The sequence below is a fragment of the Hyaena hyaena genome, unplaced genomic scaffold (assembly GCF_003009895.1).
Source record: "Hyaena hyaena isolate Hyena2069 unplaced genomic scaffold, ASM300989v1 scaffold_374, whole genome shotgun sequence".
Lineage (NCBI taxonomy): Eukaryota > Metazoa > Chordata > Mammalia > Carnivora > Hyaenidae > Hyaena > Hyaena hyaena.
In genome coordinates this window covers 237,217-253,833 of record NW_024081007.1, presented here as the reverse complement: position 1 = coordinate 253,833, position 16,617 = coordinate 237,217, and the positions used below count along the sequence as shown (strand labels likewise).

At 53.5% G+C, this 16,617-nt stretch overlaps 1 protein-coding gene across 1 annotated transcript in view; it reads left to right on the top strand.

Moving 5' to 3' along the window:
• Nucleotides 1-1,924: 1,924 nt before the first annotated feature.
• MTARC2 (mitochondrial amidoxime reducing component 2) overlaps nucleotides 1,925-16,617 on the top strand; it is a 32,040-nt gene continuing 17,347 nt past the window's right edge. Inside the window, exons 1-4 of the mRNA XM_039250603.1 lie at nucleotides 1,925-2,410; nucleotides 9,107-9,280; nucleotides 11,930-12,092; nucleotides 13,077-13,217. Coding sequence (XP_039106534.1) covers nucleotides 2,121-2,410; nucleotides 9,107-9,280; nucleotides 11,930-12,092; nucleotides 13,077-13,217 — 768 coding nt within the window. The 5' untranslated portion in view covers nucleotides 1,925-2,120. The remainder of the gene's footprint in view (nucleotides 2,411-9,106; nucleotides 9,281-11,929; nucleotides 12,093-13,076; nucleotides 13,218-16,617) is intronic.

Here is a 16,617-nt window from a genome sequence, read left to right as displayed (position 1 = left end):
TCCCCCCCTCCCTCCCTTATTCAGCTACACAACACCTGTCGTGAACAGCCTGCACGCCGTCGAGCCTCTCCGCCTCTCTACTCATGTGGCTGTGTGCTTGGCTTCTGGCTAATGCCTGTGAGTGGAAGGGCCTTGCGCCGCCTCCAGGACCACCCAGCATAACGCCTCTCACACAGGGGCGCCTGGGTGGCTCAGTTGGTTAAGTGTCTGTCTTCGGCTCAGGTCATGATCTCACAGTTCGTGGGTTTGAGCCCTGCGTCCGGCTCTGTGTTGACAGCCAGCTCAGAGCCTGGAGCCTGCTTCGGGTTTCTGGACACAGAAAGACCGAAAGTGCTCGGTCTTTCAAAAAAAATGAAAAAAAATAAATGTTAAAACCTCCCACGCGAGAGCTTCATTTTCTTTCTCCCTTCACTGGCTGAATGGGAAGGTCGTCCAGTGTCTAGATGAGGGAGAGCCACAACCCAGAAGGTGCCTGGCTCCTTAAATGGCTACATGGAGTAGGGCTCCATTGTTGGCCTGCCCCGAATTGGGGTCTAAGGGAGAAATAAATTTGTACTTTATTCAACTGTTGAGATTTTGAAGTGGCTACTACATTTTAGCTTATCTGACCCATAAGATTTGCCATATGAGTTGGTTGATTATCATCGCACTTTGGCCATCTGATTTGCACGTCTTCCCAGGAGAGATGGACTGCGGAGTGGCCCCAATTAATATTTCTGTTGCCTGCTGGGAACCCAACCTCCTGTTGGGGGAAGGGGGGACGGGAGCTGGCTGGACAAGGGCGACATTCACCTTTTAGACTCTTTTTTCTAAAAAAAACTCTGCTTCCTGGGTAGGTACTCTAATCAACTGTGTTTTATTTAGATATATGTTTTGGGGGGGATGAAATTCAGGTTGGGTTGGACTTTCACAAGGAACATGGAAGGGGGTCTGTGTCCTCCCCTCCCTTCCTCCTCCAGCCTCTTCCAGCCCTGGAAGGTGGTCTGATTCGGATTTGGGAGGTGGCTCATGGTTACCTTCTTAAATGTTCCCAGAACTGTGCCACAATTTAGGATTTTTTTTTTTTTTTTAAATAAACAGCCTCAAACCTGAACTAGTCTAAGAAACTCCTCTGTTCACTAAATAGCCTGCATGAATGGAGGGGGTCAAGATGAACTGCAGCTGGACATAAGCCAAACTGTATTCAGTAACTAGTGACAGGAGGGGAAAGGGCTGAGATCCAACGCCATTTGGGCAGAGGCGCCTGCGCAGGTTCAAGGAAGAAGGTGGTGGTGTGCGGAGCTCAAGTGCAAAATGATAAAAGGCTGGTGGGTGGAAACGTGGTCAGGCCCCTGTGTCTGCCAACCGGCAAGTACTGAAGACAGGATTCCATCCTCTCACTGAGACCGGGAGACAGACCCGGTCCTTCTCGACGACTCTCTTTCCAAAGAAAGGCTCTCAGATCCTTGAGAAAGACATTTGCGAGTTGCAGAAGATACACACGCATCTCAGAGGGACAGAGGAGGGATTCATACTTGTGAGCCCTTCTGAGCGAATGTTCTAGAACAAGGAGGTCAGCGGTGTATCCTCAGACGTTGGCTGGAACAAGCGGTGAAGCGTCCTTGCAGCAGGGAGCTCTGGGGCAGGCATTTTATTGGAGGTGGGGGGCCGCGGGAGGGGGCTGGGTCCCCGGGGACCTGGTTCATCCTGCCGGAGGCCACGCTGACCTTGGGTCTCCTGTGGGCGCAGAGGTTTCCAGGTAGCGGGTCGGGAGGCCCGGGAAGTAGTTGCTAAACGTTTCAAAACCTCGCGTCCCCCCGCCCGCGGTTTGCTTCCCGGGTTCAGCACGCAGCGCGCGGTCACGCGGCCGAGGCGCCGCGCGGGAAGGGGGCGTGGAGAGCGGGTGGGCGGCCCGAGGGGTGGGCCTGCGCGTCGACCGTCGCGGCGCAGGCAGAGGGCGCTGCGCGGCCGACCGCCGCGGACAAGGCTGCGGCCTCGCGTCCGGTTGCCGCGCGGCGGGCCGCCACCTGGACGCGCGCGGCAGGGAGCGCAGCACCGGCGACCCGGCGACCCCGCGGCCCCCCACCCCGCGCGCCGCGAGCTTTTAGCGACCCCGCCGCCCGGGCCGCCCCCGCTCGGCCATGGGCGCCGCCGGCTCGTCGGCCCCGGGCCGCCTCGGCCTCCCCGCGCCGCGCCTCCCCGCGCCGCCCCGGCCCGGCTGGCTCGGGGTGGCCGCGCTGGGACTGGCCGCCGTGGCGCTGGGGACGGTCGCCTGGCGCCGCGCGCGGTCCAGGCGGCGCCGGCGGCGGCTGCAGCAGGTGGGCACCGTGGCGCAGCTCTGGATCTACCCGGTCAAGTCCTGCAAGGGGGTGGCGGTGAGCACCGCGGAGTGCACGGCCCTGGGGCTGCGCTGCGGCCACCTGCGGGACAGGTAAAGCCGACCTGCCACGGATCGGGTGGGGGCCGCTCCCGGGAAGGAGGGTAGAGGTTCTCCTTTCCTGGCCTGCTTGTTGGACGCTTTGCCTTTGATCCTTTAGCCGGGAAGGTCAGTTCCTGCCTGGGTCAGATTCGGAAAGGTCGTAGGTAGGTCGATAGGGGCAACCCTCTGCCCCTCTCTAGATGCGAGGTTCCTCCTCTGTAGAAGGACGGGGTCTGACCCGGTCGTCTCCCAAGTCTCTTGCCAGTTCTAAACTTTCTGATTCTATCTTAAGTCTGTAGCACAGTAGGAGAGAATGAAGTGCTATGAGCACTCGTGGTTGGACTGCAGCAACGCTGAAACCAGCCTAGTTCAAGGCCGCTGGCTCTGGGCTTGCTGGAGTTGGCTCCTCACAGTCTCCTGTCCTGGGAAGGTGCCCAGAGGACCCAGGAGGTGGGGAGACTTGACCTGCTTTTTTTTTTTTTTAATTTTTTAAATTTATTTCTAGGAGAGAGAGAGACAGCGTGAGCAGGGGAGGGTCAGAGAGAGAGGGAGTTACAGATTCTGAATCAGGCTCCAGGCTCTGAGCTGGCAGTCAGCACAGAGCCCGACGTGGGGCTCGAACCCACGAACCGCGAGATCATGACCTAAGCGAAAGTCGGACGTTTAACCGACTAAGCCACCCAGGCGCCCCAGACTTGACCTGCTTTTATAAGTTGTGAGCAGAGTGAAGTTTTTGCGTTGGGGAGAGAGCATCTGGGGCTGCAAATGTAATATTGGCTACGAAGGGAAGTGTGTCCCCTTTCTCCAGAGGCACAGTGGTCCTCAAGGAAGAACTTTGGGTAAAGTCTCCACCCACATAAGGACTGGCACGTAGAAATATCATTTCTTCTCTTTCAGAAAAGAAAAAGGTATTCTGTCATTTAACTCATCCCAAAGGTGGGACTACAGAAACATACTCATTGACACAGAATTAGGCAGGCTATCTGGAAGGTTCGCTCAATGGTGGAGATGCCAAACCCCAGAAAGAGTGAACAAGGAAGAACAGAATCCCCTTCTTCTTTTTTTTTTATTTTAATATTTATTTATTTATTTCTGAGAGATAGAGACAGCATGAGCAGGGGAGGGTCAGAGAGAGAGGGAGATACAGAATCTGAAATAGGCTCCAGGCTCTGAGCTAGCCGTCAGCAGAGAGCCCAACATGGGGCTCGAACACACAAACCGTGAGATCATGACCTGAGCCGAAGTCGGGCACTTAACCGACTGAGCCACCCAGGCGCCCCTAGAACCCCCTTCTTTGGTTTGTTACAGTTAAGATGCCTTCCTATCTGGGATGGTTTTGGTGTGGTCGTCTCTGTTAGGCAGGAGGAGGTTTGCAAGGTGACCGTTCAAGGAATCTTCTAGCAGCGGCCGTCTGCTGCCCTGAGTTCCCTCTAGGACGTACGGATTCACTGTTCTCTGAAGACAGCTGTCTTCTTCAACGAATGTGGACTCTCACAGCTTTGAGAAACTTCAGCTTGTCCTAGAGAAACGTGTATATGCCGACCACGTAACTCTTGGGGGAGTTTCCATCCACCTCCTTCCAGATTTCTAATCCTGGAGAGGTTTTTAAAATGTTAATTTCCTGAGAGTCCCATCCCAGACCTATGGAATCGGAATCACCAAGAGTGAAGCCAACTTGAGTCATGTTTAAAATTCCCTCCGGAGAATCTGATGCTGCGATTGTGTGGGTTGTGTCTGAGGCCATTAAGGAGAGGAACATGGTTACAGCTTATTCAAGCGTGATGGATTAGAAAAGCCTTCTTAGTGCTGGGAAGACTTTAGGTAGTGGTACTAGACACACTTCAGAAACAGGGAGGAGCAGATTCTCATGCCGCACGTCCAGAGAGAATGGCCTTATCCTTTTTTTTTTTTTTTTTTTTTTTTTTTTTTTTTTTTTTTTTTTTTAATGTTTTATTTATTTCTAGGAGAGAGAGAGAGAGACAGCGTGAGCAGGGGAGGGTCAGAGAGAGAGGGAGTCACAGACTGAAACAGGCTCCAGGCTCTGAGCTGGCAGTCAGCACAGAGCCTGACGCCGGGCTCGAACCCACAAACCGGGAGATCATGACCTGAGCTGAAGTCGGACGCTTAACCGACTAAGCCACCCAGGTGCCCCGAGAATGACCTTATCCTAACTGCCTTCCCCGCTTGAAGAGCTGAAGTAATTTCTCAGGAGAGATCTTCAGTTCCTATCTGTGTCTCTTCTGATCATCTAATAACTATTTTCCCACTTTTGATTGTCACTGCTTTGCTGTGATTATTGCTCTTGTGGAAGGAAGGGGGTTATCCTTTGCCTCTCTGCTTCTGTGGGTCTCCTAAACTACAGGGACCTGCACCAGCTTTCCTTTGTTTTGAACAATGAATGCTCGGGGATGGGTGGGATGGGGGGGGGTGTAGGGACTGGGGTGAGGCAGGGCAAGGCAGTGGGACACTGATTCAGTGCATCGGATGCCTCAGACCCTGAGCTCAACCCTGTCACGTAGATGATCTTGTGCAAACCTCAGCACAGTCTTGTGGACTAGATATTATCTCCACTCTGCAAATAAAAAAACAAAACAAGATCAGAAGGAAGAGCGTCTCACCCAAGATCACAAAACAGTTATGTCCTGGAGGGATTTGAACTCAGATCTCTTTGAGTGCAGCAGTCATGTGCTTTCTCCGAGGCCAGTGTGATTTAAAAGAGCAAAGGTTGCTCGGAGCCTCAGCCACAGTCACCTGACCTCTCTGGACTTCTTCTTTTTTTTTTTTGGTCATTTACAAAAGAAAGGTTGGACTTGATCTCAATGACCCTATTTATTTTTATTTTTATTTTTTTTCAATGACCCTATTTAATCTAGGTTTTATTTATCGAAGGATAATTGAAACTCGAAAGCAAGATAGAAAGAACTCTGCCTAATGACCGCTGTTCTCTCTACCTAAGACTTGCATAATGGAACTACTCCTAGCCTGCAACGCAGGAAAAGACCTCTTGTATTTCATTCCATTTTGAGCCTGTGTCTTTGGAACCCTTCTAAGACTCGGGGTTCTTCCTCTCTAAAGGGCTCTGTGGTCTCAGGTTTCTAGAACTGTTTTGTTCTAGGCCCTGAACGGAGCTGTGAATGTTTGGTCGGTTTGAGCTGGTTTGAACTTTGAGCTGGTTCAGAGGCCACCGACAGACGCTGGTGTTGCCTGATTGGCACAGACAGTGGGAGGGTTGGCTGCGCTCCTTGACCTTGTAAGTCCCTCGTGCCTTGTGGACATACACGACTCAGTCTTTTTTAAGTCCGCCTACCCCTTCTGAAGGCAGCCCTTTATGTTTTCTGCACAGACTATAATCTTCCTGAGAAATGAGGTCTCCAATTTATCATCCCGAGGGTCATTTCCTCCTGACTTTACCCTCCTGGTGTATCGGGATCCCTTCCCCCTCCCGCTCCACCCCTTTTTCAGGCTCAGGCACTTCTGCTCCCAGGCCAGTTTCTAAGTTTAGAAATGAGGTTTTCCAGCTGTTGGGCTCTGCTCCCCCACTTCTGTGACCGTTCAGGGCACTGCTGTCTTTTTTTTTTTGAGAATTTGAGCTCTGGCCTCTGCACTGATCCTCACATCCCGCACTCATGTTTTATGTGTAAAAGAAGGTGTTCGTTTTGGGACAACTTGGTCATGAAAAATCCACATTCCAGACTTAACTTTCTTTCAGATCTGGCAGAACAGAGATAATCGTTCATTCACGGGACATCACTTGTATGCAAGAGATGACACATGTCATTACCCCAGTGGACGGGATAACCAGGCTGGTTGGGGTGTGTTACAGGCAGGAACGTTTTATCTTGTATTGGTGTCTCTGTCCCATCCGGGTGTTAGACTTCCTGCAAGCCACCGCTTGCCTTTCTGGTTGCTGCAGACGGCATAAAATGTCCAGCCCCACTCCCCCGTCCCCCCGCCCCCCTTCTCACCTTTAACACCCAGTAATACAACTGGCTGGAGCTCAGGGTGGCACTTGTGAGCCCGCGGGAAGGGCTAAAGTGGAGGTGGAGGGTGTGTGTGTATGTGTGTGTGTGAGAAAACTCAGCCCAGCCAGCGACTCCCTGGCAGAAGTAACGAGCAGACCCCTTTTGGGACACGTGCCTGGTTTGTGTGCAGATCTCAGAGGGAGTCTCGGTTGGTGCTAAGACATGTTGAAGTTCAGGGCGCAGGCTGTGGGGGAGGTGACCAGAGCAGGGTCACCCAGAGGTCCGCACACAGGGACGGGGCTGGACGTAGGAGCAGGGCCCAGCCCCGAGGGAACGAGCTGTAATAAGTAGCAGGAATTCCCTTGGCCACAAATTGCAGAGGTGAGCAGGCCAGTCAACCCTGGAAACCAGACACCCAGAGGGAAAAAGGAGGCTTCTCCGAGGGATGGGCGCCTGCCTCTGTCCAGCACCGCCAGCTCCCGGATGGGAGAGCCAGACAGTTCCTAGGATGCCTTTGCATGGTCATACCTCCATGGCCGTTCCCGACGCCAGCACGCGTGCCGGTTAGCTGGGCACGGGCGCCTGCCAAGGGAAGGGACGCCGCGAGGGTCAGGTGAGGGCAGGGACTGGGCTGCACTCTGAGATCAGACATCCTCATCAGGTTTGTGCCGGTTCCCACCTGGTTCCAGTCGAATTTGGAAATGTTTCCCTTAGAGGAGCCGCCCCTCCTTCTGGAAGGCGCTGCCCTTTTTTATCCTGCTCACTTTTGGAAAGCCCCAGCTTTCAGCTGCTGCTCACCCATCACTGCCCGCAGAGTTCCTCACCCGCTGCACTTGTGTTCTGTCTAAAATGGGTATTGAGGGGTGTCTGGGGGGCTCAGTCGGTTAAGCATCTGACTTTGGCTCAGGACACGATCTCGCTATTTGTGGGTTCAGGCCGTGCATCGGTTTCTGTACTGATGGCTCGGAGCCTGGAGCCTGCTTTGGATTCTGTGTGTGTGTGTCTCTCTCTCTCTGCCCCTCCCCTACTCCCACACTCTGTCTCTCTTAAAAATTAAATAAACATTAAAAATTTTTTAAAAAGGGGGGTAATGAAACTTACTCTCTTTAGCGGGGGCAGAATGCTTTTTAAATTTTTTTTTTTTTTTTAAGTAATCAAAGAGTGCGTGTGGTGTAAGCCAAAACATACGCTCTGCTGTAGATCAAGGCATAAGCGACCCCCCAGTCCGGGCTCCCTTCCCCTTTCCAGCTTACGTGTTCCCCCCCTAGATAGGATGCAGTGTGGAAACCGAGCCTGGAAGAGCAGGCTCTCTGTAGGTGAGTCAGAGTTCTGATCTAACTCGTGGTTTGTGGGAATTTTCATTCTCTGAATCAGAACATGTGGACAAGGAGGAAAGGCTGTTGGGGGTCTCCTGACGTCAGATCTGCGGGCCACGGCAGGTCAATCAGAGTGGAGGCCTGTTCGCATCCTTTGGAATCACAAAAAGAACAAGAATCTGTCTAGGATTCTAGATGATGTGGGCCAGCAGTTTTGGCCCCATCTGGTTCCACAGCGGAAAGACCTGAAGACATTTCGCTTCGACCAGGGCCTCGGAGGAGTGTTGAACGGATGTGGGGAAGTTTCTGACGAAAGCAAAGCCCCAAATGAAGCATCATAATTACCTAAGCAGTGAAGGGAAGGCCCTTAAACCAGCCTCATTTTCTAGATTTTTGGAACTGGGGATTTTCATTAGTTTATTATTATTATTATTATTATTATTATTTTTAGAATTTATTTGTTTATTTTTGAGAGACAGAGACAGAGCACAAGCAGGGGAAGGGCAGAGAAAGAGGGAGACACAGAATCCCAGGCAGGCTCCAGGCTCTGAGTTGTCAGCACAGAGCCCGACGCAGGGCTCGAACCCATGAACCGTGTGAGGTCATGTCCTGAGCCGAAGTCAGACGCTTAACTGACCAAGCCACCCAGACCCCCCTCTTTCTTTCTTTCTTTCTTTCTTTCTTTCTTTCTTTCTTTCTTTCTTTCTTTCTTTCTTTCTTTCTTTCTTTTTTTAAAATGTTTATTTTTGAGAGAGAGAGTGTGAGCGCATGCATGAACCCACAATCAGGGGAGGGGCAGAAAGAGTGGGATGGAGGATCTGAAGTGGGCTGCATGCTAACAATAGCTTGCGTGTAGCAAGCCCGATGTGGGGCTTGAACTCATGACCCACGAGATCATGACCTGAGCCAAAGTCGGACTCTCACCCAACTGAGCCACCCAGGTACCCCGAGAACTGGGGATTTTCAGACGTTGGCCAGATGTTCTCTCCCAGGGCTGTGTCTTGCAGACAAGTTCCTTTTGGGGGCACCACCTTTTGGACCTAAAGAACTCAGCCAGATCTGGATAATTGCCTGGAAAAAAAATGGTTGCATCCTGAGCGCGGGCAGGGGGATGGTTTTGATGAAATAGAAAGCTAGAGGGCAGCCCTTGAGAAGGCGGAAGAGGCTTTTCTTTTAAAAAAATTTTTTTAAAGCATTTATTCATTCTTGAGAGACAGAGCACAAGCAGGGGAGGGGCAGAGACAGAGGGAGACACAGACTCTGAAGCAGGTTCCAGGCTCTGAGCTGTCAGCACAGAGCCTGACTCGGGGCTTCAGCTCACGAACCGGGAGATCATGACCTGAGCCAAAGTAGGGCAATTTACTGACCGAGCCGCCCAGGCACCCCTGGAAGAGGCTTTTCTGAGCGTGTTCTTGTCTGTTTCTTGGCAGGTTTTGGCTGGTGATTAAGGAAGACGGGCACATGGTCACCGCCCGGCAGGAGCCTCGCCTCGTGCTGGTGTCCATCGCCTGCGAGGGGGACCGCCTGACCCTCAGGGCCCCGGGCATGGGCCCGCTGGCTTTGCCGAGCAAGCTGCCTTCTTCGAACAAGCTGCATGATTGCAGGTGCGCTGCCTGGGTGCCCCGGGGGCCCGCAGCCGACCTGATGCTCTGCAGGCTCCTCTGGGCACCCTGTCTATTTACTACAATTTGTATAGTAGATGATGAGTTTCGTAAAGGAAATATTTGTTTAAATGTTGAGTTATTTATTTTGAGAGCAAGAGCAAGAGAGAGAGAGGATCCCAAGCCAGGTCCGCACTGTCAGCACGGAGCCCAGCGCGGGGCTCAGTCCCACGAACCCTGAGATGGTGACTGAGCCAAAATCAAGAGTCTGAGGCTTCCGCAGCTGAGTGCCCCAGGCAGACTCCCCAGTAAAGGAAGTACTTAAGAGGTGTGTCCCGGGCTGGGATCAGTCCCGTGGTCAGGTGTGAGGGAGGGAGGCAGGGTGCTGTCTTCAGGGTCCCTGGGATTTGCCAGGTACGCCTGGACAGGCAGATGTGGGCATGACCGTGATGGATAAGGACACACTCACAGATCCCTGGAAACAGGAGGCTCGACATGTCATAGGGGGCCACAGGTCAGGAGGTGGGCTGGGGGAGGGTGGGAGCTCGAAGGGAATGCGAGCAAGGGCCTTTAACATGGTTTCTGCAGGAAGGACCAGCCGCGGCAGGATCATCAGCTTTAGGACTGGCTAGTTCGAGTCTTTCGGCGGGCCCTGGGGCATTGCCTGGCCCAGGTTGTCCTGGCCCTGAGTGACTCTGGCAGGGTGACGGGCCTGGAGTGTAAAAGCAGACGGGGCAGGAGGCCGGGGGTGGGGCTCCGGATTGACCGACATGCGCACGGAAGGTGCCCTTGCAGGTGAGCTGTTTACAGCCTGTAGGAACTGACTGCACCTGAACGGGCGGTTCCTTCCACACCGGCAAGGTCCCAGGGTATCAGAGCATCAGAAATATAAAAGTGGAATTAATCTAACTGGGGGGCGGGGTTGGGGGTGGGGTGGACACAGGGCCAGTCTCGAGAGTTGGTCTCTGTTCGTTCATGTCGGATGGACTTGGTTCTGCAGTGGCAGCCCCCTGGCCAGGCGGACAGGCCGTGAGTGGAGGCTACACCAGCCAGACCTCAGGGCTGGGCGATAAGCGGGGGCTGGAGCTTTTCAGGGTGACCGCAGCCTCTCAGGTCTGGGACTGAGACTAGGGCACCTGCTGCGTGACTCATGCAGGGGATTTCGGCCTTGCGCCTGGGCTTCCTTCCCGTCAGGGAAGGACCCCGTCAGGGCTTCAGATGCCCTGGCTCCTGAGGTCTTGTCCAGCGCTGCCCACGAGTCCCAGAGGCTTCGTCGCTTGTCATTTTTAGCATGTGCAGTTGGGGTTGTCCAAAGGTCCCAGGGCTCAGGGGACAGCCACAGATTGTCCCCTGGGCCCTGATTGTATACTTTTTCAAGCAAAGTGTCTGAGCTTAAAACCATCAGTCAGGGCGCCTGGGTGGCTCAGTCAGTTAAGTGTCGAACTTCAGCTCAGGTCATGATCTGTGGTTTCCAAGCCCCACCTCGGGCTCCGGCTCGGAGCCTGGAGCTGCTTCAGATCCTGTGTCTCCCTCTCTCTCTGCCCCTTCCCTGCTTGTGCTCTGTCTCTCAAAAATGAATAAACATTAAAAAAATTTAAGAAGGTGATGGACTATTTTGTGTCCAAATGTGGAAGAAAGTGAGTTTTGCATAACATTCTGGAAGAATGGGCGAAGCTGGAATGGCCTTGGGGTAGGTACCGCCTGCCTCAGGGACAGGGAAGCAGGGAGTGGAGGGGAGCAGGGAAGAGTGGAGGGGAGCAGGGACGAGTGCAGGGGAGCAGGGAGGAGTGGAGGGGAGCATGGACGAGTGGAGGGGAGCAGGGACAGTGCAGGGGAGCAGGGACGGTGCAGGGGAGCAGGGAGGAGTGAAGGGGAGCAGGGAGGAGTGGAGGGAGCAGGGACGGGTGCAGGGGAGCAGGGAGGAGTGGAGGGGAGCAGGGAGGAGTGGAGGGGAGCAGGGACGAGTGGAGGGGAGCAGGGACGAGTGGAGAGGAGCAGGGACGAGTGGAGGGGAGCAGGGACGAGTGGAGGGGAGCAGGGACGGTGCAGGGGAGCGTTCAGGAGTGGGGGGGCTGCACTGTTAGCATCGCCTCACCCACGGGTTGCTTTCTACTCCTCACAGTGCCCACACCAGGCTCACTGGGGGTGAAAGCGCCTGCCTGTCCTCAGGGGTTGCCGTGAGGGGTTGAGGAATGTCCTGGATCCAGGAGCAGGTGCTCCCCAGGAACCCTGGGGGTGAGTCTGTTCAAAGTAGTTTGTTGTTTGAGGAGACTTAGGGGCAAGGCTGGAGCCCAGCAGGGACCTTGAGAAGCTTTGGGACGGATTTAAGAATTAATCAGAAGTCAAATGGTGGCTCCACGAAGAGGGTTTAGACAGAGAGAGATGTCAGGAGAGGCCATCTGAAAAGAAAGTGAGTCTAAGGGTCTAAGGGAAGGGCAGGCAGGGAGAGAGATGCAGGATCCGAAGAGGCTCCAGGCTCCGAGCTGTAGGCACAGAGCCCGACTCGGGCTCGAACCCAAGAACGGTGAGATCATGACCTGAGCCAAAGTCTGACGCTCAACGGACTGAGCCCCCTGGCGCCCCCAGCTGTTCAGTCTTCCCTCAGGGTGTTGAGGCAGGAGAGTAACCCTGGTGCTCTCTGTGACCCTTCAGGCTGTTTGGGATGGACATCAAGGGCAGGGACTGTGGCGATCAAGCAGCTCAGTGGTTCACCAGCTTCTTGAAAACAGAAGCTTTCAGGCTGGTTCAGTTTGAGGATCACATGCAGGGAAGGTCATCGAAGAAAATTTTCTCTACTTCCGTACCGAATTACCAGGTGAGTTTCCAGAGAGCTGCCCTTCGCTTCTGCCAGTCACCCCTTCTTGGCCCATAAAGGGCCTTTCCTGGGACCCCAGTTAGGAGAGGGTAGACATGGCCTAGGGGAGTGGGATGGAGGGTGTGTCCTGGGCAGGCGTTGGGGACGGAGGGGGAAGGGCCTCTGGGCAGAGCGTGGAGGATGGACTGCGGCAGGTACCATCCCATCGAGGGAGAAGCCAGGGGTGACCCCCAGCGAGATGGGGGCTCAGGAGGAAACTGGTCGGGGAGGTGAAATGAGTGGTTGCTTTGGGACTGAACCAGATTTCCTAAAATTACAGAAGCGGGCTTTCTCCCGGGGCTCAGTGCCCATCAGTATGGTGTGGTTATTTCAGTCCTTGAAAGGTTACCTTCTGGAAAGGGCCGCCTCTGCACCAGCTTAGCCCAGAGACCAAGGCTTTTGATTCTGCAGTGAGAGAAGGTTTAAGGTGCAAGCCCCTCAGGCAGCCCTCTCCTTCCTCCCTGAATTACAGTACAAGCTCTTTGAACGCGTTGTTCATTGCCGTTTCCCCACCTAGAACAGTGCTCAGTACAGAGCAGGTGCTTAATAAATGCACACCGAGTGAATGGGTGCCCCTGAAGAAATTATGGGTAGAGTATGGCTGGTCGGCAGCTTCTTTGATGGCGATGCTGTGGGAAGGGGGGGTCACTGCTGGGCGCTGGAGTGAGGAGCAGAGGGAGCCCTGGAAAGTGACGCTGGCCCTGAGCCCTGGCTGCTGCCTCGTGTGTGGCGGGGGAGCCCCTGCGAGGCCCATCAGCAGGAACTGGCCTGGCACTGGCTTGGCTGTTTCCAAGGCCGCAGTGTCTTCCCTCCTCGCTGAACCCCGCTGTCCCTCTCTGCACTGCGCCCCCTCTACACACCACTTCTGGACTTTGCTTAGCTTTCCTTTGGGCTGAGGCATTTCACGGGGCAGTGGGGCCTGATGGCGCCGTGTTCTTGGCTCAGGTGGCCTACCCAGACTGCAGCCCCATCATGCTCCTCTCCGAGGCCTCCTTGGTGGACCTCAATACCAGGCTGGAGAAGAAACTGAAAATGGACCAGTTCAGACCCAGCATCGTGGTGACAGGCTGCGATGCCTACGAGGAGGTAAGAGGCTCATCGCTTTTGTGCATTAAGCTCAAACGTGCTGGTCAAGACGTTAACAGAACTGCTGTTCCCTTTACCCAGCGCCGGCTCAGACCCTCCACGGGGTCTCTTCTACCCTTAGACCGGCCTCAATTAACCCTGTGGAGTTCTGCACTTATTGCTGCCCCCATCACCTTGCTGGCCTCAGGGGGGCGCTGCTCACCCTTTCTTGCTTGGGCCCCAAAGCAAGCAATCAGATCTCCAAATTGCATTAAGTGTGGAATGAGGCTAGACTGAATTATTATAGCTCAGAGGTCACTAAAAGGAGGTGAAATGAAGAGAACAGCCAGGAGTGCCTGGAAGACCCAGGCCTCAGAGCGGAGGCTGAGACAATACAGGAGATCTGCCTTGAGAACGGGGCCCTGGAGACATTGCACACCGTGGCCGGAGTTCTCTCCCAGAGGACCCGCATGCTTTCCTGTGTGGCTGATGGCAGAAATGTCCATCCTCTCCAATTACAGCCCCTCGTAGCCCTAAAGGGACAAACACATCAGAGCACAGCTGTCCTGCACTCTGTATGGATATATATAACTGGGTGTTGCTCTGTGCTAAAAAACATCAGCAGTCCTATTAAACATTGGGGGTGGGCTAATGTTAGGGGTCCTCGAAGTAATGACAACAAGTCCATTTATTGGGTGTTTTCTGGTTATCAGGCACAAAACTAATGTATTACTTCATACAAATTACTCACTTGATCTGGATGACAACCCTGTGAGGTCTGTAGTATTGTCTCCTTTCTATAAGGAAATCAAAGCTGGGAGGCATCACACTTGTTGAACATGTAACCGATGGTTCTGGCATTTGCACCTCAGACTTGCAACTCCAGTTTCTGAGGCATTGAAGTCGTTGTTGCAATTTAGAAATCTCAGGTAGCTGACACTGAGGGGAGAGGCTCTCCATCTATTGCTCCCTTGGGTGGCCACATTTCCTTCTGTGTGAGTAAAATGTGTCCCTATTTGCTGATAAGTGTTGTCCCTTAGAATAAATCTTTGTATTGAAGAGTGCTTGGGTGGTTCAGTCAGTTGATTTCAGCTCAAGTCATGATCCCAAGGTTTTGGGATCAAGCCTGTGTTGAGCTCACTGCTGAGTGTGGAGCCTGCTTAAGATTCTCTCTCTCTCTCTCTCTGCTTCTCTTTTTGGCTTGTGTGTGCTCTCTCTTTAAGAAAGAAAGAGAGAGAGACAGAGAGAGAAAGAAATAAAAAGGAAGGAAGGAAGGAAGGAAGGAGAATTCTCTGCATTGAGCCAAGTATAAATTCTTGCATATGTAGGCACTTTATTGTTTGGTAATTTAAAAAATAGTATACACAGAAGTTGTCTACTTGTTGATGTTATCCTGTCATATGTTATCTATTTCCTATAATTTCTCTTTTCATTCATTAAAAATGTTTTAATTTTAAAGTTTATTTTTTTGAGAGAGAGAGAGAGTATGAGCAGGTGATGGGCAGGGAGAGGAGAGACAGAATCCCAAGGAGAATCCCATACAGAATCCAAAGCAGGCTCCGGGCTCTGAGCTGATAGTGCAGAGCCCTATGCGGGACTTGAACTCATGAACTATGACACCATGACCTGAGCCAAGATCAAGAGTCAGATGTTTGGGGCACCTGGGTGGCTCAGTTGGTTAAGCATCTGACTTCAGCATAGGTCATCATCTCACAATTCATGTGTTTGAGCCCCATGTTGGGCTCTGTGCTGACAACTCAGAGCCTGGATCCTGCTTCGGATTCTGTGTCTCCCTCTCTCTCTCTCTGTGCCCCTCTCCTGCTTGTGCTCACCCTCTCTCTCAAAAATAAGTAAACATTAAAAAACGAGTCGGATGCTTAATCGAATGAGACATCCTGGTGCCCCCCAAATGCTTTTTAAAAAATGTTTTTTTATTTTCAAGAGATAGACAGCGTGTGAGTGGGTGAGGGGCAGAAAGAGAGACACACACACACACAGAATCCGAGGCAGGCTCCAGGCTCTGCACTGTCAGCACAGAGCCCAACGTGAGGCTCAAACCCATGAACTGTGAGATGATGACTTGAGCTGAAGTCGGATGCTTAACCGACTGAGCTACCCAGGCACCCCCAAAATGCTTTTATTTAAATCGACAATCTATAATGGGCCAGGCACAGTGTCTGGGAGCCCTGGATACAGAGGTGAAAAGATACAGACCCTGCCCCTCAGAATTCCGGGTATGAGCGGAAGACTGGTGAGGCAGTGACAGCCTGGTGTGAGAAGAGAGAGCTGTAACGCACACACTTAGCAGGTGCTTATGATGCTGAGAAGTAGAACCGCCTAAATCACCTGGCGAAGGGAGGTGTGGGGGTGGAGTGGGGTCAGATCAAGCCACCTAGAAGCCATGCTGTGTGTGTGTGTGTGTGTGTGTGTGTGTGTGTGTAGCTGTGTGTGCTGTGTGTGCCGGCGAGGGTGAGCAAGGGTTGTTGTGGGAATTGGAGGCAGCCCATTGAAGACCTAAAAGCACGAGAGACCATGACCTTGAGGGGTGCCCGGGAGCATTTCAGAATCACAGGAACTCTGAGGGCAGAAGAGAATCCGCCAGGCCAAGGGGTTTGCACTTTATGTTGTGGATATTGACGAGCAGGTCATGACTTTGAACAAGGAAGCGGCTGGCATTGCATTCCTGCAGCACATGTTCCTGGGGCGCGCAGCGTGCCGGGCCTCGGTGACTGCACAGCTCTCCGGAATCCCCCGGGCCTGCTGTTACTTGAGCAGCTCTCTAGAATGTGCACTGGAAGGAGGGGGACCCAAGACTGGAATGCCAGCGAGGCGCTTAGTCACCAGAGGGGTCTCTTTGCGAAGCTGTAGCGTGGTGGGCCTTCCCCGGGGCCCGCGTGAAACTCGCGCCGAGGCCTGTGGCCGACCTGGAAGCATCTCCCGAGTGAGTCTTGCGCTGGTGCCTGCAGAGGGGGCAGGACAGGAAGCGGCCCTGACATGTCCGGGCTATCGGCACCTCGAGGGAAGAGTCTCGATTTTTCTGCCCAGGAATAAATCCAGATATGGTGGGACTTAAAGTTGACACAATCCGGGGGGCTTCCTTCAGAAAAGAAAATAACACAGTCAGGTGCAGGGCTCGGAAGGGTCTGGAGCAAGAGCCAGGGATAGACTGCCTGTGTCTCCCCCGTGCATGGGGGCGGAGCCCTTAGACACGGGTGCTCGGTGTTAAGGCAAGTGGCTGAGAATGAGATTAGAAATTAGTCCTTGGGGGGGGCGCCCGTGTGGCTTAGTCGGTTGAGTCTCCGACTTTCGCTTAGGTCATGATCTCGCGGTTCGTGGGTTCGAGCCCCACGTCGGGCTCTGTGCTGACTGCCAGCTCAGAGCCTGGAGCCTGTTTCAGAGTCTGTGACTCCCTCTCTCTCTG